General features: G+C 47.8%; 6 protein-coding genes across 7 annotated transcripts; 3 read left to right on the top strand and 3 right to left on the bottom strand.

Annotated features, from left to right (window-relative positions):
• Window positions 1-398: 398 nt before the first annotated feature.
• Window positions 399-6,588, bottom strand: L3040_006686 (uncharacterized protein; the record flags this gene model as incomplete). The annotated part of the gene is made up of 13 exons (XM_066154206.1): window positions 399-666; window positions 733-743; window positions 795-906; window positions 960-1,004; window positions 1,109-2,052; window positions 2,099-2,865; window positions 2,929-3,398; window positions 3,453-3,757; window positions 3,806-4,046; window positions 4,103-4,348; window positions 4,398-5,469; window positions 5,520-6,421; window positions 6,473-6,588. 13 exons carry the CDS (start codon window positions 6,586-6,588, stop codon window positions 399-401), a joined length of 5,499 nt encoding a protein of 1,832 aa, XP_066011182.1.
• Window positions 6,589-7,295: 707 nt separating this feature from the next.
• On the top strand, window positions 7,296-8,014 carry L3040_006685 (uncharacterized protein; the record flags this gene model as incomplete). The annotated part of the gene is made up of 2 exons (XM_007292254.1): window positions 7,296-7,937; window positions 7,991-8,014. The coding sequence occupies 2 exons, from the start codon at window positions 7,296-7,298 to the stop codon at window positions 8,012-8,014; spliced, it is 666 nt and encodes a 221-aa protein (XP_007292316.1).
• Window positions 8,015-8,634: 620 nt separating this feature from the next.
• Window positions 8,635-10,108, top strand: L3040_006684 (uncharacterized protein; the record flags this gene model as incomplete). Its single annotated transcript, XM_007292253.1, has 3 exons — window positions 8,635-9,015; window positions 9,062-9,640; window positions 9,686-10,108. The coding sequence occupies 3 exons, from the start codon at window positions 8,635-8,637 to the stop codon at window positions 10,106-10,108; spliced, it is 1,383 nt and encodes a 460-aa protein (XP_007292315.1).
• A 974-nt stretch (window positions 10,109-11,082) lies between these two features.
• L3040_006683 (uncharacterized protein) lies at window positions 11,083-12,913 on the top strand (the record flags this gene model as incomplete). 2 transcript variants are annotated; one of them, XM_066154205.1, is made up of 5 exons in its annotated part: window positions 11,083-11,205; window positions 11,577-11,942; window positions 12,096-12,393; window positions 12,443-12,510; window positions 12,563-12,913. In XM_066154205.1, the coding sequence occupies 5 exons, from the start codon at window positions 11,083-11,085 to the stop codon at window positions 12,911-12,913; spliced, it is 1,206 nt and encodes a 401-aa protein (XP_066011181.1). The 2 variants fall into 2 exon arrangements, with proteins under 2 accessions (XP_066011181.1, XP_066011180.1); XM_066154204.1 differs by having other exon boundaries at window positions 11,577-11,996.
• Window positions 12,914-14,004: 1,091 nt separating this feature from the next.
• Window positions 14,005-15,777, bottom strand: L3040_006682 (uncharacterized protein; the record flags this gene model as incomplete). The annotated part of the gene is made up of 1 exon (XM_007292251.1): window positions 14,005-15,777. The coding sequence occupies one exon, from the start codon at window positions 15,775-15,777 to the stop codon at window positions 14,005-14,007; it is 1,773 nt and encodes a 590-aa protein (XP_007292313.1).
• Window positions 15,778-19,120: 3,343 nt separating this feature from the next.
• L3040_006681 (uncharacterized protein) lies at window positions 19,121-20,383 on the bottom strand (the record flags this gene model as incomplete). The annotated part of the gene is made up of 2 exons (XM_066154203.1): window positions 19,121-20,242; window positions 20,294-20,383. 2 exons carry the CDS (start codon window positions 20,381-20,383, stop codon window positions 19,121-19,123), a joined length of 1,212 nt encoding a protein of 403 aa, XP_066011179.1.
• Window positions 20,384-21,406: the final 1,023 nt, after the last annotated feature.

Raw genomic sequence — 21,406 nt, 5'->3', positions numbered from 1 at the left:
GCATTGTAATGTGATACGGGGGAGCGGTCACGGTTTTAGGGAGGGGGACGCGAAGAGCAAACGTCGTCGGCTTCATTTTCTCACGGTGCGCGGCAACCCGGAGGAATCAGGCGGGATCAAGTCAATAATTTTTTTTGGTAATTCTATGGCGTGACAACGTCTGGTATAGGACGATCAGTATACAGAGGCTTTATGGTAGGAAGAGCCTTGCCTGTCCACTCCCCATTGATAATCTTCTTCCGCAGCTGCTCATTCCGAAACTTGAGGCAGTCTATCCTCCATACCATTTCCAAGCCCTTCTAACACAGCCTTCCTGGCCCCTAGTTTGAATGTTGGCTACCAAGACAGCGAGAGAAGACCGCAGACATTGTATTCGAAGAATCCGCTCGAGAAGATATCTAAGAGACATTGGAAACAGTGCTGCCCAAATCCCGAACATGAATTTGAGGTCTTAGTTTCGTAGCTTTGACATTTGCAGGCTGGGTAGTTTCGACATTTGTAGGCTGGGTAGCTTCGATATTGGCAGGCTGGGCAGCTTCGGTATTTGCAGGCCGGGCAGCCTCCTCGTCCGTATTTGCGCGGCGGGCGGATCTATTGGCGGCTCTGTTGGAGGCTCTCTCGGCGCGTCGCGCTTCGGCGAATACGTACGCTTCTTGGTTGTTGGCCCTGGGGTGCGTTAGCTCGCCTGCAGATTCTTTCGAGTGGAACCTGTGACTATTGGGATTGCCGTACATGTACGAAGCCTGGAGAAGACGTCAGTAGTGTCTACAACAAGAGACTCTGAATATACTTACAAAATGCAAGACCATGAATTTGTTAAGGAAGACAAAGACCAGTGTGAGAAGGAGGAGAATGAGGAAAATGATCACAATGGTGACATAGTTATCCATAATCGCAGTTGTATGCCTGATATTTGTTAGATCATCTGGGAATTATATATTCTGTGCGCGGATACATACGCTGATCGAGACAAGCAAAGTGGTGAGTGGGTGTATTTGTTCTGTCTGAACGTTGAACGTAGAAGAGGGAGCCGTCGAACAACTTGAATTGCCGTGAAAGTACCTAGAGACTTTGCTTATTGACTTGCGACCGCGTATGAGGTTGCTACTTCGAAGTAGACGGAGACTTGGGACTTTTGACCGGAATTAATTCGTTGACGAGGGTGATATTAGTGGCTCGGATAATCTTCGGGTCTAGCGATTTCCTTTCTAGTAGCGTCTGTAAGAGGACTGGATGCAGCTTGGAATCGACAGCGATCTTGGTGAATTTTTCAAGATTTTCAATGGTCTCAGCTAGTGCCTCTGGAGGTATGGTTCCCGATTTTTCAGCATTTGAATGAATATCATCCTCTTTGGCTAAGACATTATCATCCAGATAGTCCAGGATCGTATTGGTGCATTTGATAGTCCGAAACAGGACAGCAAAGACCTCGGGCTTCGATGTCCAGCCTATGGCTCCGTCCATCTGCGCAGATTTTTTAAGCAAGTTGACTGAATCTGCAACCCATGTGAGAAGGTTCTGTACTAAGGCGTTGCTGAAAGCATTTGCCTCATTGTTTCCAAACGTTTCTAACGGAAATCGTCGGAAGATATCACACCAGATGGTAGCATCTTGCACCTCATCGGCCCAAAGGTTCTGCTTCTCCTCAGTGAACAGTTTGTTATCCCCTTGAGACGCTGCCTCGAGTTGTGTAGCTGCCGCTTCAAGCTTGACCCCACCCAGGCCATTTCCCAGTTGATCGATAGAGGTACCAGTCATTCGGCATACGACGTAAGATGCAAAGCCCTTCCCGTGTTGAGTGAGCATGTGTTCGGTCAAAGCATTGGTAGCTGCCTGAGGAACCATCGATTTGCCCAGCATAACGGACACAGCTTTCGCTCCCAAACATCTGACGTCCGAATCATCGTCTTCCAAAACATTGTAAAGAGCGAACATAGATGGGAAGAGGCTGTCGGCCGATGGGATGCCGGACCCCTGATATTTGCAAAAATGGTACAAATGGGTGTAAAAGGTTGAAACTGCGTAGGCAGCTGCAAATCGGGTGTCGAAGTCCTTTGCTGTTAGCAATGATACTCGGGTTATTGAAATTTCTACCTACTTGATTGTCCTTTCCTAAGAATATCCAGACCTGGGACCAAGACATCAGTTCCGGTGTGGTATTGATAATTTCGTCGATGCCCTCTGCTCTTGCAGATCGTCGCCTCATTATCTCAAAAGCAGTCATCCAACCGCTTAAAATAGTCCACATAGACGATATGGCAGGACTAGATATGATCATTTCTACGCTGGGCTTGAGACTGAGTGCCGCCGTGATAGCCCCCATTACACCAGTGTACGGAGCCTTGACCCTATCTTCTAAGAGACCGCACAATGATTCAAGTGCAGCCTTTTGGACCTCCACAGAGGATGATTGTCGAATGACTTTACGGTAAATGTCAACTAGGCATTCGAGTAGGCCGTCTTGGTTGCCTAACTTGAACGCCTCTGGAATACAGCGTAGAGCCCCGATCACCGCGTCGGAACTACTTCCCAGAGATAGATCATTGATCCAGTGCAAAGATTCCGGAGTGTCGTTTAGGGCGGAAATGCAGACATTGTTCCTAGAGATTGCGGTACTCAAGCTTGCATACTCACCCACATCTAGTGTCGAATTACCTTCGTTCTGGCGCCATCCGAGACCTTGTAAAACACGAGCTGCTTGCTTCAACTGGGCCAAATTCGCATCTTGAGCCGGAATTCTGAGACAGAATAGGTGAATAGAATTGCTGACTTCGAAGTAGACTGTGCCAATAATAGGAGAACGATAGAGCTTATTGTCTACCGTCCACTGTTCATACAAGATTGGTGCGATCTGAGAAAGGAAGTCTGTTCGTGTCAGTAGCGCACACCAGTTCCGTTACACCGTCCAACAATTAGAGAGGCACTCACAGGGTGAGTGTGATCCAGCCATGGGTAATCTACGCTCCAAGATGACCTTAACAGCAAGCAATGTTCCATGACGACCATTCGTGGTCTGCCTAGCATCTGAGAACAAGCCCTTGATAGTTTCTACCAAAGAATTGCTCATAGTAAGAGCACACAGTGTATGTGCAGCTGTTTCTCGGATCTGCCAAGCCTTGTGACCCAGGAAACCAGAGACGAGCTCCTGGATCTCGGACTTCATCGTACTTGGTGGGCCAGCACGACGTAAGAAATCCAGGGCAGGCAGGACAGTATCCCCAGTACCTATTTTGAGCAGTTTGACAATCATCTCTGGCAATGATGGATATCTGTCGTAGGAGATCTTGACTGACTTTCCGTCCCAGCCGTCCTCGATATCTTGCTTGCTTGGTGAAGTGCCGAAAATGGAGTCTGCAAGACTTCTGAAGAGAATCAAGCCACAGTTTTGTATCGGATAACTAGTTTTTACAATCAGCCGTGTATTAGGACGGTTTTTTATGCTTGGAACTTACTTCTTGCTCTGTAGACTGTTCAATGCCAACCAAAACAGTCGAGCCACATATGATTCGACTTGTAGGCGAATGTTTGGGTATCGGACCATATCCTTGAGACAATTCAAGGCATGTACCTGTGGTAGTTGCGTGTCATCAAGCTCTAGATTCTCTACGGGCGCACTGGCCAAAGTTATGAGCTCTTCCATGACCTCGACGAGGGATGGTGATTTAGCCTGTGCAGATAATATACCTGTAACGAGAGCTGGAATTCCTGCAGATCGTCTGGTAGTTGATACCTGAGTTGAAATACAATCAAGAGCACCCTATATATGTTAGTACTAATCTGAGTTCGGAGGGTAAAGGTTACTTACCTGATACCATTCCAGTAACAGCATCGAAGTTGAAGGCGGAAGGCTACGATGCACCGCGAGCTGACAGCATGTTGCGAAAGTTAGAGTGACAGTCGAAAAAGCTCCTCGGTGGCGCAGATTTGAAAGTTGATCAAATGAGAGTTGCCCAATCTGGTGAAAAAGTTCGGCAGGCAATAAAGGCGAAGCATCTGGGGAAGGCAGTCTCAGTTTCGTTTTATTCGCCAGTGTCCTCATGAGATTGCTGCAAGATTACTAGTGAGTGGTGTGTTATTGAGTAGACTGGGAGGGTCAAGTTACCTGGACTCATGAACTGCTCTGAAGCTGTAGCTCAGTACGTCTTTTGTGTCTATATCATTGCCTTCCTCGAGATCCTGGGGAAGATGACCTTCCGGAGAGTCATTGCAAAGAATACCCTTCACAGCGATCCATATTCGCGAGCAGCAATCGACCATACGTTGCTGCAAAAATCCTAACTGCTTGTCGCTGTCATAATTCGCCAATTCGGGAAAGTGCTTCAGGTGGTCAACAGATTCCCATACAAAGCTGGTGATAACATTAGTGTTGTAAAGCTGGAGTTAGAACAGCGACCTACGTGAGAGCTGCAAATGTTCCATGGATCGGAGCATTAAATACTGCCTGGCCTAGGCTTCCCTCAGCAATCCCCACCTTTGTTTCTAGATCCTGCACTAGCTTGCAGAGAACATCCATTCGGCTCTTAGACGATGTCTGTAAGCCGTACAGAAGCTCGTATGAGCGTGCGACACCATCTGCATGATCCGCACGACCGGTTTGTTTGGAAAGCTCCTCGGCTCGTCCAATGAAATTTTCCAATAGATGAAAAGATCGATATTTTTCTTCGGCATTTACGACGAGAGTTGGGAATGTATGATTTGTTCGTTGAATATGTGCCCCATCAGACTGGATAGTAGCTTCCGATGTCTCATGGGAGGGTGCTTGCTCAAAACTGTCTGAAGATGCAAGCTTGAGGGTGCTGGTAGCTGCACTTCTCACATCTTCGAAAGGGTCCAAGAGAAGATCCATGAGCAGTCTTAATGAGCCCCGCGCGAAGAAATTTAGAGTATACGGCCAGAGCGTGTTATCTCCTGAATCTTTCCTAGGTAGAATCGGAGAGTCTTGCTTGAGAATTCCACTGCGAAGGAGCAAAGAAATCGCTTTCAGTGCTGTGATGTGGCGCTGGTAGGATGCCGTTGGGATCAGCTCCAGCAAGAGAAACTGGGTGTACCAGGTAATGAAACTCTCGTGGCTTTGTAGGAGCCCCTTAACAGCAGCCAGTCTTTGTCGGCCTTCCTGCAGAATATCGGGCAGATTTTTTTTTCGATTGAGCAGAAAGGATATGCTTTCGACCTCCTTCACTAAGAATGAAGTGGCGCCCCTGAGCCTCTCAATCATATGCTTTGTGCTGCTCATGATTTCATTTCTAAATTTGGCATCTGTATCTGAGTAGAGAATATGCATGTGAGTTTGCAGAATCTTCAGCGCAGTGCTGCTGAATGGTTTGACCGTAGACAACGCGGACACCAGTACTGAAAATGCCAAGGAACGAACAGTGTCAGATTCGTGAGTCAACAGCGAGCCGATCGATTCCTCCTTGAGTACGACAGGACTGGATAGTTTCTTGCTGGGTTTCTGGAATTCAATTGTATCTATGTAAGTGTTAGTTTGTAGCCAGCAAGTCGATAATTATTTTTCGTACCTGGCTCTTCTACCAGCCCAGCTTTCTTTCCAGTCTCCATAGCAGAGAGTTGGAGTAAAGAATGAGCATTCGTGTCCTGACTATCAATGTCTCGATGAGTGCTCTGCTTGTTCAAATCCTCCAAAAAAGCTACTGAGCCAACCTTGTCAAGTTTGAAAAGGGGGGTGAAGAGGTAGTTCTTGACATTCTCTAAAGCCTCTGGGTTCTTGCCAAGACCTTCTCGAATCCAGCGTTGCCATGAAGCAGTATTGCTCGTAGCTATATCCGCATATATTGATACAGTACGCAGATCACGAAATACTGTGACAAGAAACTTGCCCGCTGCGGGAGAGATGTCTTGGGATGTCATCCAGTCAAACATAACAGAAAAGAAAGTGTCCCACATGGGTTCTTCTACTGAGGACGCAGCGAAGCCATTCGTCTTTGATTCCATGGTCACATCTTGGCTTTCGTTCTTGGTGTTCCCAATAACCAGTTGCGAATACGAGTCCAAGAGGTCCTTTGCTTTGATGGTGCCCTTGCTCATAAGGCACTCCAGAGATTTGAATGCAGGCTTAACCAAAGGCAGAGCAGCCTGGTGGGTGATTATAGAGATGTTTCTCTCAATGATTTGGCTTTTGATAGAGCGAGTGACCTTTTCTGAAGAGTTCTTCGCAATCATTGTCGAGATAAGCTCGATCACTTGTCTCATGGAGCGATTTTGATTCTTCTCATTCCATTCGATGTAGAAATGAAACAAGTCAAGACAAGGTTTTTCCGAGAGTATGGCTTCTCTAATAGGAGACGATTTGGATTTGACGCATTGCTCGATGAAATAGCAGAGCTTGATGCAAGCATTGCCTGAGATCTGTCGAGGTTGCGCCGCACTGGCCAGATAGGCCTCAAGCCTTTCTTTGGCTAGGCTAAGTAATCATGTCAAATCTGTTCACCTCTCGTAGAAAGTGCTCACTTACCTTGACTGAGTTTCGGCGGGTTGGCTCTCGAGCCATTTAACGACTTGCCGATCATCGCTCGGTGGTCCCAGATTGGAGGATGGCAACCCACGATCTACATCAGGCATTGGAGTCATTTCAAACTGGCTATTAGTGCGACCGATATGTGGGAGTCTTTGAGGGGGAACTCTGTTCTCCGTCCATGAATTTTGCCCTCGAATTATTTGGCGATTGATATTGTTGAAAAGTGTTTCAGAGCTGAGCCCTTGCAAAGACAGGAAGCGCAGCTTGAGGGGGGTTGCACAGATCAATCTCCGTACTTCGATTTTGACAATTGGGAAAACAGTTGGGATCGCTTTACACTCGGGTACGGGAAAGTCGAGTGGGAGAAGTCTTGATGTCTTGTCAGCCCCATGGCAGGTGGATGGAGGAAGGAAAAAGTATTCGCTTACCGGGACTACAACACTTATCTTGGCTAACTGTTCCTCGCCACCATCAACCTGAATGTTGGCAGACTGTGGATGTAAGATATAGCGGGAGAAGACTTCTCAAGGATCATTCTATGATCATCGATCATCGATCAGCACGCACTGGGTAAGAGACTGAGTGAGCTATTTTAATTGTCATTCCAAAAAATAAAAAAAAAGTTGAGATCCAAACTGGTGCCCGGTTAAAAGTAGCTCCGGCTCCGGCTCCATCCCTACAATTTTTATGCTCTCGGCGACAAAGCTGCTCGACACCACACTCATCGCCGCCATCACCAGCGACATCGACCCACCCTCCAAGCTCTACGCTTTCTCCCCCTCTCTCCCTCTCTCCCTCTCTCTCTACTACGCGATTCGATATGTCCATCTGGGACAAGCTCACCGGGCGTAAGCCATCCTCTTCGACGGCATCTTCAGACTCTTCTCCCTCCAGCGCCCCCTCGGATACTTTCACTCCTACCCCCTTCAATCCGCAAGATGCCCAGGATGTCACATCTTTTCTGAGCGGCACTTCCCTCGCGGACCCCTCACAATTACATCCTCTGGCTGGCCTCAACCAACAAACCTTGGACTACTTATCTCTCGAAGATTCTGCGTTGTCTGATCTTCCCGGCTCACAATCGGCACTTCCATCACGAGGCTGGTCCGATGATTTATGTTACGGCACTGGAGTTACATATCTATCGGCCTTGACTGTTGGAGGAGCTTGGGGGCTACAGGAGGGGCTGAGAAGGTCAAATGGACAACCGCCGAAGTTGCGACTGAACTCGGTGCTGAACGCTGTCACAAGGCGAGGACCGTTCTTGGGAAACTCCGCTGCCGTAATCGCCATGGTATACAATGGTTTCAACTCTTACATCGGCTACGTGCGAGGGAAGCACGATTCTGCGAACAGTATTTTTGCCGGTGCATTGAGCGGGATGATCTTTAAGAGCACAAAAGGTGTCCGACCCATGATGATCTCTGGAGGAATCGTTGCTTCTGTTGCAGGTGCATGGGCTGTAAGTAGCGCCATTCGCAATCCTGAACGCATCCACTTACTTTTTTTCGCCAGGTTACGAGAAAAGCCTTGTTCTAGATGCCCAATCTCCTACCTGACGTCCCCGAAAAACCTAAAACTGCCGATGACGTGAGCTATCGAGCACCTTTCCTGTACAGCAAATTTTTCACCCATGGGATTACCATGGAATCATAATTGGGCGCAGAATGTATTAGCGATGGATGATCTATCCTTTGGTCTGAGCTACCTGTACAATAGATGGATGCGAATGGGACGCGCAACAGCATGACTAAAAGGCGCGTTGCCGTCTTCAGAATCTCTACCTTATAAAGAAATTCCAAGAAAAATGAGCAGCCCCAGCTTCCTCGATTTGCGACATCATGAAGATTTAAATTCAATTTATCAACTTAATGTGTATCGCCATGGCTAACAGAAGCTCAGACGCCTTTACGAATTCTCGAGTTCCATGCATGTGCCTTTTTTCAATGTCACGAAAACTTGTTGTCGGCTAAGCCTCATAAGCGATATAAAAGTTGCGAGCGATGGCGCTGCTAAGCACAAGCACATTCACCTTCGAGTTCACTCATCTTTTCCTGTTCCACCAATGACTCAGCAGATGGTGGTGTATTTCCTTTCCTTTTATCTGGTTCCTTGCCTGCACAACATCGCCGCATCAAGTTCTACTACGACAGACCAAGATGTCTAGCTCTAGTCCAGCCGGCATGACCAATCCGGCTGTATGGAAGCTGAAGGAGATGCTTATTGAATGGAGACTGACGGAATTAACCCCTGAGGATGTTATGGCGCTGAATTCGGCAGATCTCGACTTCAGCGAGCTTGCCGTATTTGATCCCAACGAACTGGAAGGGGTCGAGTCTGGAGCGCCTCTGTACACTGGTCATGACCTCTACGCTGCTCCCCGGGTGGGAGGATCGGAACTCTTGAAGGATGGTGTGTTTGCGATTCTCAAAGCAAACAAAGCTTTGGTACCCAAGGTTCGAGAATTGCTTGACAAGGAACTTCTTCAATCAGGTTACGGGAAGGATTATTTGGGAAAACGTACCAATACAATGCAAAAGGTAATATTCCCAAACCTTCACAAATTCGGCGACTAATAAGTTGAAGGCTACTGCGCTTGCCATCCATCGATGTACAGGCACCTTGAGACCTTTCTCCGATGGCGAGTTCAAAAACCTCGATAGAGGCAAACATGGATTTGAAGTCTTGGTAACAACGTTGCGAAACGGCCATCCTCAAAACCGCGAGACCACAAGCCTTTACTTCAGGTATACCACAAAATACCACGAGTTCATAGAAGAGCTGCGAATTACCACCCACAAAAGTGCCATACCACCTATCAATGTCGCCCAGCTGCACAGCTACGATAAGAATGAAGTGGCAGATACCCAATCTAAGGCTTCAGGGATTGCTTTCCCAACACTTCCGCACTCTTTCACAGCTCCATCCGGCCCATCATCACCTCGATTCCAGAGCCAACGAGATGTGCAGGGTTATACTCTTGCGGACGGGCCTTGGCTGTACAGGGTTGCCCTCAATCTCAATGTTATTTCAAACTGTAAAGCTGGAGCTCCACCGGATCGAGAGATCAAGGACGCGGATACGTACCGGGAAATGATCGACTTCCTAAAGGATCAGGGGAAGAAGAAGACTGCAGAAGCCGTTATTACCGTCCTGGTCAAACATGTAAGAATATCTTTAGGCTTCCTTCGCTACAACTAACAATTCTAGTCTCTAGACGAGGAGGCCTGCAGACGCTGGAGACACCATTTGGAGGAGGAGGCTGCCGAAGAACAGCGATACGCACAACGAATGAAGAGCCTGGGCAGGCAGCACGGCGAAGAATCCGATATCGGAGAGCCATACATGGCCGCCCAGACGAGACGGCTCGCCGCTCAGCGAAAGGCCGGCCTCAGCAAATATTGGGACGCTACCCACGGTAGGGAAATTACGAGCGAACTGAGCAGAGCACGCATAGAAGCGCGGAAGGCGATGGCTGAAGCTGGACTCCTTTCTCGGAGCGAGATAGATGACGCCATGAAGGGCAGAGAGAAAGTTGAACGAGCTGCTTTCTACGCGGAGCTTGAGAAGAGGACCAAGGGATCCCGGGACCAAGATGACTTCCAGAGACGTCTAGAAAACTTGTGGCCTTGAGTTGGGGCTTCAGAAATATAGAAAGGTCGTCACATGATGGTAGATTGGGATAAAAGGATTTTTTCACATGAGAAACACCCTTTGAACCAAGTATCTCTACTCAGATGTGTCTTGTGCTCGCTATGAATAATGATAGCCATGATTCTCGTAGGAATTCCTGTAGACAATTACCTAGTCGAGGTTGCCCTATTTTCAAATGGTAAATCGGAGTTTTCTGGTCTGCAGCTTACTTGAAAGGATACCGGTATGCTGTGCACAGGAGCACGACCTTGGATTGTGTTGTGGCCTTAGGCCACCTGGCTACCACAAGGTGGCACAGACCACTTAGGAGAGGTATATAGCCTCACGCTTGCTCTGAGCTTCCTAGAGCAATACAACCAACTACCTTGCTCTCATTCCATTTCTTACCTTATTGTCTGATTGTTGGTGTGTCCCGATCGAGCCTAGCGCTCGGCGCCTCGTCTGTATAGATACAGGCTCAGAGCTCTTTCTGTTTCTTTTCTTGCTTGCATCCTAAGAAATATAAGCTCCGCTATAAAATAATTATGAGCTTAGTATAACAGACAGTTACACGTGCTGTAGTTAAAGTGCGGTAGTAATAGCAGTAATAATAATGATAACACAGTCAAATGTTGAATGAAAAACAGTAAATAAGAATACCTATGAATTCACCTAACTGGTTATAGAATTCAAGTTGCAGCTATATAAAATTCAATTACTTTTTAAAGAATTTACTTTGGTTTTTGAACCGCACCGAATCGGGAAGTGACACTGCAGCGGACTGGACTCTGCCTGCTTGTGTAATGTAACACTAACGTCCTTGTGCTGCCTTCTTTACCTTTAGAATTGGCCAAAGGCTCAGTCACTTGGCCATCTTCACCGACCCTCACGTTTTCGCCGCCCCTTACATCTTCCTCTCTTCTTCTCCCTACATCGCTCATAACCTTATCGTCAAAAACATTCCAACCAAAGAGATGTGCCTACCATGCTTCACCGAGGTGTTCGTCGAGGAGGAAGTTGTCACCAAAAAGAAAGAGAAGGTCACGACTGTATGGGACGCGAGCACAAAGACGTTTATCCGGGTCCCAAAAACAATGGTAAGCCGGCTTTCAATTCATTATCTGCGATGGGCTTTGCTTTGGTCTGCTTTGCTTTGCTTTGCTTTGCTTTTCCGCTCGTGCGTACTGGTTTTTGAGTTCTGGAGCATTCCTTCCCGATTCGGGCCCAATTCACGGTTTTGGTGTTCACTTCGGACGCTCAGACGTGCACCCGGGGAGACGTCAGATTGAGTCACCAGGTCCAGGTGAAAAGTATCGACAACATTCATCGTCCGGCGGACGTGTAACGCGCAAATAACGTCGACGTCAAATCAAAAAAATCGCCGCAAACTCCAACTCTCCTTCTCTCCACCTCCACCTCCTTCGACCCCATCAACCCCTTCAACCATCCCAACACCCTCCACATACAGCAACACACAACACCATACACAACACCGTACACAACACCATACACAACACCGTACACAACACCGTACACAACACCATACACAACACCATACACAGCACCATACACAGCACCATACACAACAAGCAGTGCACACACTGGATCGCCGGCCTTCAAGATGGCTGATCATCCACAAAACTTCCAGCCACAAGTCGGCACCGACACGACCCACGGCCCTCACCTTCACCAGTATATCCCGCGCTCAGATGGGAGTATCCTCGTCGGCGGCGTCGCGTACATCCCGCAGCACGTGGCCGTTCCTGCGACGGTGGCTCCAGTCTCTGTCCCAGTCGTCAGCGCGCCGATCGTGGTTCAACCTGCGTCTCCATTTGTACAGGCTCCATACCCCAGCAACCCCTTCTACAGCTTCCTGTATCCCTCCTACGCAAGTCTTTCAATCTGTATCAATAGCTTTCAATCGGCATTAAGATAACATTTCATTTACTGAATCACTGAATCACGGCTAACATCTCTTCGCGCCCAGATCCCTCCAGCTATGGTGCAGCCTATCATGGTCCCGCAACAAGCCTACATCCCACCTCCTCAGCCTATGTACGTTCCTCAGAGCGTATACGGCTATCCATCTGCCAGCTCGCCTTACCAGACATATCCGATCCCGACCAATCCTGCCTTCAGCTTCCAGCAACCTGCCTATAACACGGTTGGCTACACTGCTGGTGAGATGCTGACGCAGAACATGGGCCTGGCCATGAACTCCGATGCCAATAAGAAACAGGAGATGAAACCAGCCGATGACGATCCGTACCGCATGTACTGGTGCCGTGAGCAAGACAACACCTGGACTCAGCGCAACCGCTTGACGATCGATAGTGGTGACATTGGTGATACTCGGTGGTACTCGGTTGATGGCCAGTTCTACTGCATTAGGCTGTAGGATAGTAAGTTAACTGGATTGCGTCCGATTGGAGCTGGATCGCTGATGTTTTGCAGGTTGGATTTTCTCTGCGGCTTCGATTTTATTGGGCGTGGTCAACGAATGGCAGAGGCACCAGTTTTCTCTGGGCGTGGAATTGCGGCACTGGTCATCTAATTGGCTGGGCGAATGGGACATTGTTCTTTCTAATGCGTGGAGAGCAGCTGATGACGAAGCAAGAATTCCTTTTCGATTGTTTGCACCCTTTTGATATGCAGCTCAAGGACCTTGACTTCATATCTCCGAGTTTCCACATGGCACCCGAACAGCTCGACCAAATTTGCGGACGGGATTTGCGAGTCGAACGGATGATATTTTTGGCGGTTTGGATCATCCAAAAACGGTCGTCTCAATTTTCGTTCCTCTGATACCCAAGATGATTGATCTCGTGCGGAGGACTGCATACATCGGATTTGTCTGATTTGGGATCGGATGGCAGGGTGGAATGTGGCCATGGCACCGAGACACTTGGACGTTTTGCTTTTTCTAGCTAGCGATAGATTTGCTCTTTGAGCACGGCCGCGAAATTTAATCATGATTGCGAATGATTTCTCCCATTTGTGACTTGCTAAGATCGGACGGAGGTGGAATGGTAAAGGGGTAGGTAGGATGAAGAGGCAGAGGAAAGAAGAAGACCAGCGCAAAATCTACTTAAGTTCACGGCTGATGTTTACTTTGTTGCCGACGACGAAGAAGATACATAAAAGTGACGAGGAATTTAAACTATTTGAAGATTTCCAATAGTCGGCGTGAGACTCATCTGCCTACTACAGCGACGACGCTGGTGGTACCACATGCATTTGTTATTGTTATTATTGTTTTTATTACCTCTTGTTGTTATTCGCTTACGAAACTCGACCGAGGTCTTGGCCGCCCACGCACAGCTTATGCAACTTCCCTCCTTCCCCGCTTTCCTTTCCCAGCGAGCCAAAAATGGGAGATGTCCCATCTATGTTCACATTGAAATATCGCATCGTAATTTCAGAAGGCGATGGACAGATAGGCGAGACATCTGCCTTGGTTGTGAGACGTAGGTACTGCACCTGCTCTGCGTAGGCGGGGTAGGAAGTAGTGAAACGCATTTGAATGTATATCGACAACGTCACCGGTCTCTCTCACGTTGATGTTCAAAGCCATGTGTTTTTTTTTTCAATTTCCCAAGGGGGAAAGAATAAAATGAATTCATATACAGGAATTTCTATCTATCTAATCGTTGCCTCGTCTTCTTCTGAAAAAAGGATTTTTTTTTTTTTTTTGGTTCTTTGTTTCTTTCTTCCTTTCTGTGTCTGAGTGACCTCTTTCGCTCGGCAAAAGATTTCCCCATTCTGTGTGTGTATTTTCAGAGATAAAAATAAAATAAAAAGGTAGAGACAGACAGACAAGACTCAGAGCCAGAGCCAGATGTAAAAATGAATGTATTAGCTCTCTCACTCACGCGCTCATTCGCCCACCCACTCCTTTACACGGCAGCAGCAGCCCGATTCCGCACCCGCTTCAGTAGCGTCGTCGGCACGCTCTTCATGGCCGTGATTCTAGGGCTGCTCTTCTTCTTGGGCGTAGGAATCAGCGGCAGCATCGAGCCGCTGGGGAACGGGATCGTGGGCGCATCCTTGGGGATGTAGGCCGCCAGCGATGCTGCTGCTGCGTGTTTCGTCTGGATTGCGTTGATCGCTTTGGGGGCTTTGGTTTGGAGGGGGGCTTTGGTTGGGGAAGGAGTTTGGTTGGGATTGTCGTCCTTGTCGTCGGCGTCGTTGTCGTCGTCCTCGTCGTCCTCGTCAATTTCGTTGACGTCGTTGACGTCGTTGATGTCGTTGACGTCGTCGTGCTCTTCCTCTTTGGCCTCACCTCTCTTGCCTGCAGGCTTTTTGGCTATAGGCGCGGGGGTGGCGGGTGCTAGTGCTGGTGCTGGCGCGGCTCCGTTGTTTGGGTTGGGTGCGTTTGTTGCTTTAGGGACTGCGGGTTGGAGGATGGAATTTGGCTTGGAGAGTTGATCGTCGTCGTCGTCATCGTTATCGTTGTCGTCGTCTACGTCGTTGACGTCGTCATCGTCATTGTGATCGTCGATATCGTTAACATCGTCGACATCGTCAACGTGGTCATCAACATCTTTAACATCTTCAACATCGTTGATATCGTCAATATCGTTAACATCGTCGACATCGTTAACATCGTCGACATCGTTAACATCATCAACATCGTTAACATCATCAATATCGTTATCAACATCGTCATCAACATCGTCATCAACATCGTCATCAACATCGTCATCAACATCGTCATCCACATCGTCATCCACGTCTTTCTTATCTATCACCCCTCCAACCGCAGGCGCAGTAGTAGCGCGCGCTGCCGCCGCTACATCTCCCGTCTTGCGCGCCTTGGACCCACTCCCCATCGGAGCCTTAGTCTTACCAGCCTTCGGCTTCTGGCCAGACTTCTCCCCACCGCATGTACCCGCCTCGCCGCTCTCTGCTGTCCCACTCGTTGCAGAGCCGCTGCTGGATAGACCTCCTTCGGTAGCTTCATCCGCCGTCTCCGCCGATTCGCCCCCTGTCTTGGGAGAAGAATTTTTGCTTCCTGTCTTGCATTCGGATGAGCCGCTGGATTCCGTTCCGTTTCTGGCCCCCTGGCTAGGTCCCGAAGAGATGGGAACTAGTCTTGGGGATGGGGTTTCCGAGGGTTTATTTGATGTCGGCTCTCCCCCTGATGGCTCATCTTGTGCTGGCTCTTCTTCTGATGGCTTTTCCTCTGACGGCTCTTCCTCTGATGGCTTCTTCTTTGATGGCTTTTCATCCGACGACTCATCTTCTGAAGGCTTCTCCTTTGATGGCTTTTCATCCGAAGTCTCATCCTCTGACGGCTTCTTCTTTGATGGCTTTTCATCTTTCTCCTCCTTCTCCTCCTTCTCCTTCCCCTCCTCATCGCTCTTCCCTTGGCTATCTACGACGCCTGCGGGAACAGCTGCGCGAGATTTATTCCCGGTCAACATCCTAGGAGCGACATAACCATCGTTAGCTCTCGGCTCGGGATTCTTATCGAGGAGGATCGTTGCCAGCTCTAGTGCCCGTGGTAAGAGGTTCTTGGCTGAAGCGGGTGCCGGGACTTTGATGCTGGGCTCCGCGCCAGCAGGGAGAGGGCTGAGCAGCGAGGACGGCGTGTCGACAGGCTCGTTATGGCCTTTCAATGCCGAAGCGAGACTGAGGAGAGGGAGAATGGCGAGGGGAATCTGCATTGTGGGCGGTGGGCGGCGTTTGCTCCAATCTCTTGTGCTCGTGATGTTTTGATATCCTGGAGTGAATGTTCGGTGAAGAAAGTGGAATGAAGAAAGTAAACTCAAGAGAGTAGAGTGAAGAGAATGAAGTTGTACCTGTGAGTGATCGGTAGTGATGGTGAAGAGAGCGTGGTAAATGGTGGACCGATGGAGATACTTAACCTCCTGCATTGCTTTGCTCTTCGCTCATGCGCTTTGCATGGGCCCGTCAAGTTTCGAAGTGATCCGAATTCATTGCGCACAGCACGCTGGAAACCATAGTCCAGATGGTTTTTTTTCTCTCTCCTTCGCTCGATCGCCTGCAATAGCCGTGCCCAGGCTAGGGTTTCGGCCAAGATTCAGACGGCAGAGAGGGTCTGTTACCTGTAGATCAACAAGTGAAGGATAGATGAGATTTCTGAGAGAAACTTTGGGTCAATCGACCAGACTCTCTCTCTTGCCTCCCAGGGCCCAGATTTGTTTTGTTGCTGTTTTATCGATATCACCTTTCCAGGTATCCTTCTATCCCAATTCCAAACTACCATCATCATCTATCTCGTCAAGAATATTTTTCCCCTCCATGAAAAACTCCATCCGAATGCGAGGTCCGATGAAACGGCAACGTAGGTATGCATAGACAGCCCATTGCCAAGACCAGATCTCCAAATACATTAGCCAAACTCGAATACAGCTGCTGTGGCCTTGCAACCAGTAGATAGAAAAGACCTATTTCCAAAACTAGTACCTCACACCATCTCCCTCTCCTTCCAAATATCCCACCAAAAACCTCCCGTCTATCCAATCACATACACACAGACACGCGCACCACAGAAGAGGAAACGACCTCGCTTATCCTGAAGAACTCTAGCCGAGGCGCTCGGCTTCGGGGCCATCCAGACCTTCTTTCGTTCTTTCTTCTTTCCTTCCTGCGAACACCCCTGCAGTTAAGAAGATCATAAAACGTGCCACCAGCCGATACTAAAAACCTCAGACGGCGGTCGATATATACGTAGCGTAGCGTACGTCACGCGTGGCCCAAGCCAATTGACCAGGACACGGACGGGGAAAAGGAGAGAAAGGGAAAAATGGGCGGATGGTATACGCGGGAAGAGAAAAACACGGACGCCTGGCCTCGAACTCGATCAATCCGCCAGTCCTACATATATACATATATAATTTTCTCACTTTCATTCATTCGCTCGTGACCTGGGAGTTAGATTGTAAACAAACGGAGAAGAGTTGCGAAGTCTCGTTCCTTCTTCTTCAAGCTTCAAGATTCGCCAGCTATTCATTCACTCCATTGACGTACGTTTTCTTGCGGATGGGGAATGATCCAAACAGGGAGGCGGCGTCAAATTCGCTGAAGCTGAGAGCGCTACGCTACTACGGTCTGGGATCGGAAAGGGTGCTTGCTTGCTTGCTGCTTGAGCGCTCCGTGCGGAACGATCGAGGTCGATGTCCATATACCGTGCGCTGAGCAGGAGTATGAGCATGAGATGGAGAGGCATAACTAACTAGCTGGGGAGTCGGACGTAATCTTTTCTTTTTTTTTTTGAGGCTCGAGGATTGAGGCTTGGCTGAGGCTTGGGATATGTGACTAGTACATCGTGGGTAAGTGTGTTTTCGCTATTGAGGTGGCGGAGTGTAAAGGCTAGTAGGTGCGGCCCAGTACAGCTTGTTAGCGCATTGACGGGATATGATATTTGTGGGAAAAAAAAATGTAATTCTATCAGCTCCATATTCCTTCGCTACTAATCGTCGGTTACCTTGAATTTAATTTGTAAAAAATCCCGACCTGGCTGCGCCAGGTCGGCACCACCAAGGCGGGACAGTAACGGTATACCACCTATTAAACAAGAATTATTAATATGAATACAAATAAAAAAATGCTTATATGCTTAGAAAACCTCGCCTTACAAATGTAAATTGAAAATATAAAGATGCATTCATTTTTGGTGATATAATACATTAAAATGTAGTGAAAATATAGGTAAAAACTGTCACAAATAATTCAAATTTACTTGTTTGCTGCGAATATCTTAACAACCACAACCTTAATTAAAAAAAACGTCCCATAGATCGAAAAATGTTTGTGTTTATACTCTCAAAGGAGGACGCGGGCTACAACCTTCAATGCCTTGAAAGGCTGTCGGTGAGATACAGGATAAAAGCCTTTGGTCAGATTGGGCTATATTACAGTGGTATTTTCCCAGAGTCAGAGGTCCTCAGCAACGATCGATTGCTTGGAAGTCATTTTCCCCACCCGCCATCCCTGGCCACACTTCATGTATTCAGAATGGGCCTAATTAGAAGCGTTAGACTTCTTTGAGCTTAGCTCATTTTTCTGATAACTGGCTTCTTCTTAAGCTACTCTCAGCTACTGCAGAAGCTTGCTAGCCAGCTGTCATTACACCAGTCAAAGCTCAAGGGCGCCTGTCAGCCAAAACTCATAGAACTTCACCTTCTCTCTTTCCGAGCAATCGAGTTTGAAGATAAACAAATGATTTAATCTATTATATTACTAAAATTATTAATTATCAATTAAAAGTTGATAATGATGCACGTAGTCTTTTGATAGGTTTAAATAAAAGTCCGATTTTCGTGTTCCTCACTTATTCTGATATATACGCAGTAGTTAAATCGAAAAGTACATATCAAAAGTACTATTTTTACTACTTTAAGCGAACACAATAAAGGAATAATAATTTGTAATTAAATTTTGATTGATTGATTTATGTTAAAATTAATACGGTGCATCTTTTTATACAAAACTAATTACCATATAATGGTTGCTTGATTTTCTATTTATTATAAAGGACCAAATTTTACTGTCCCGCCTTGGTGGTGCCGACTTGCTACAGCAAGTCGGTCAATTCTTTCGAATTAAATATAAGGACACCGACGAATATCGCGCTCGGATATTATTTTTTGACCTAGGCCAAGGGAGACAATTTTGATCCTCCTTCTGATCCCAATACGGTGAAAGCATCAGCATCATCTCTCCTATGACTTTGAAACATTTGTACTTTCGCTTGTTAAAACGATCCGTTTGGTTATCACGATCAAGAGTCAGGAAGGAAGCAAGGCAGAAAGGTTCCAAAGATATGTGAGGAAAAAGTCAATCGGTCTATCCTCTCTATCCAAAGCAACAGAGTCGCCGGTACATATTTCTGGGCTGTGTATCGTCCTGACGCTACTCCAACACAAGAAAGACATAGTACTACGAAAAGAAGGATACAAAACAATATATATAGACATGAATGTTCCCATCTACATCTCTCAAATCCGAGCTACTCCACCTTATGGCCAAAACATATTCCATCTTCTAAGCGGATGGAGTTGGGCGGGCGAGAGTCTTGAAGGTGGTTGGGAATCCTATCTTAGGACCTCCTCCAAGTCCAAATCCTCCGTTGCCAGTTGGAATCGGGGGAAAGCCTTTGCCGGAAGGGATCGTGATCTTTGGGAGACTCGTACTGAAGGCTTCTTTAAATGCGTCGCCGATGTTGCCGGTAGGCACCGAAGGAAGAGATAGAGAAGGCTTTGAAACGGTAGGAAGTGCTCCGCCGATTATGCCGGTAGGGATCGAAGGAAGAGAGAAAGAGGGCTTTGAAACCGTTGGAAGTGCTCCGCCGATTATGCCGGTAGGGATCGAAGGAAGAGAGAAAGAGGGCTTTGAAACCGTTGGAAGTGCTCCGCCGATTATGCCGGTAGGGATCGAAGGAAGAGAGAAAGAGGGCTTTGAAACGGTGGGAAGTGCTCCGCCGATTATGCCGGTAGGGATCGAAGGAAGAGAGAAAGAGGGCTTTGAAACCGTGGGAAGTGCTCCGCCGATTATGCCGCTAGGGATCGAAGGAAGAGAGAAAGAGGGCTTTGAAACGGTGGGAAGTGCTCCGCCGATTATGCCGGTAGGAATCGAAGGAAGAGAGAAAGAGGGCTTTGAAACGGTGGGAAGTGCTCCGCCGATTATGCCGCTAGGGAACGAAAGGGGGAAAGGGGGCTTTAAACCGGTGGGAAATGCATCGCCGATTTTGCCGGTGGGCAGCGAAGGAAGAGGAGGGAAAGTGGGCTTTGAACCGGTGGGAAATGTATCGCCGATTTTGCCGGTAGGGATCGAAGGAAGAGGAGGGAAAGTGGGCTTTGAACCGGTGGGAAATGCTTCACCGATTATGCCGCTAGGGAACGAAAGGGGGAAAGGGGGCTTTAAACCGGTGGGAAGTGCTCCGCCGATTATGCCGGTAGGGATCGAAGGAAGAAGAGGGAAAGTGGGCTTTGAACCGGTGGGAAATGTATCGCCGATTTTGCCGGTTGGTGGCGAAGGAAGAGAAGGGAAAGGGGGCTTTAACCCGGTGGGAAATGACCCGCCGGGGAATCCTCCAAAAGCGCTGCGAGTTGGCTTTTCCTGGATGAACGCACCCTTTCCCTTGGTGAAGAACTCTGCGGGGGCTTCCTGCGCTAAAATATCAGTAGGGGTACCTGCAGGAGCGCCAGGGAAAGCTACGCCAAAGGGTCTAGGTAGACCGAAGCCAGCGGGTGGTGCAGCAGAAGCACTGCTGGCCAGCACAGCGATGAGGAGAGGTGTGAATTGCATGATGCAAGCTAAAAGTTTGCGGCCCTGCCGAGTGGAGTAAATCTCTCGAGGGAATAAAGCTGAAAGATGGTAAGACGATGATTATAGAGAGATAGAGATGATGGAGATGATGGAGATGATGGAGATGATGGAGATGATGTAGATGATGAACTGATACGAAGAGAGCTTACGGTATATTTATACTTATCCTCGAGATATCTTGGGAAGTCCCAATCCGTCTGAAATTTGTCAATCGCCATCTCATCGGAGCTCTACCTCATCTCATAGGTTGGATGTTTAGACATCTACCGAGACCTCTACCGAGAAGTATGCAAGGCGGAATGCAGATGAACAGCATCGGGCTGGTGCAATGGAATGGAATGCCACGCGTCGTTGAAACTTGAAACACTTAATCCCGATTTCTGGATTTTAAAACTCTGGATGGTATGTACGGAGTAGTTAGGTAGGGGTGATATTGAGTCGGATGAAGATATCGATATCCGTGGCCCTGTGTTGTTGTTATCGTTATTGTTGATGTTGATATTGTTGTTGTTGTTATTCAGGCTCGTTGTTATTGTCGTCGAGCACGGTAAATAAGACTATGTTCCCACATTATAAGCCCCATTGGAAATGCTCTTGAGGCTTGTTGTGTATTGCTTGTGTTGAGCACTGTCCATTTCTGCTCTTGAATTGTAAAGTGAGAAGATTCATGTTCATCTGCAGGTTCGGATCGAGACGCGTCATTCACAGCGATGATATGATGGATGATCCAAATAATGATCCAAATAATGATCCAAATGATGACCCATATTGTGATCCATGATCCAAATAATCCAAGGGTCGTTCGTTGATCATCCAAAGGTCGTTGGTAGTGAACTTGGGAACTTTTTTGCGTGAAGTAGTGATCATGATCAGCCGAGTTAGTTGAGTTGATATCACTAGCGCGGTGCTATAAATAGCCACGTGATACCACGTGATACCAATCAATATCAATACCCGTCCGCGTCCGCGTCCGAGCCTGAGCTCGTTTCAGATATACTTTTA

The sequence above is a fragment of the Drepanopeziza brunnea genome (genome assembly GCF_022702325.1).
Source record: "Drepanopeziza brunnea f. sp. 'multigermtubi' strain 214-2 chromosome Unknown ctg11, whole genome shotgun sequence".
Taxonomy (NCBI): domain Eukaryota; kingdom Fungi; phylum Ascomycota; class Leotiomycetes; order Helotiales; family Drepanopezizaceae; genus Drepanopeziza; species Drepanopeziza brunnea.
This window is presented reverse-complemented; position numbering and strand designations above follow the sequence as displayed.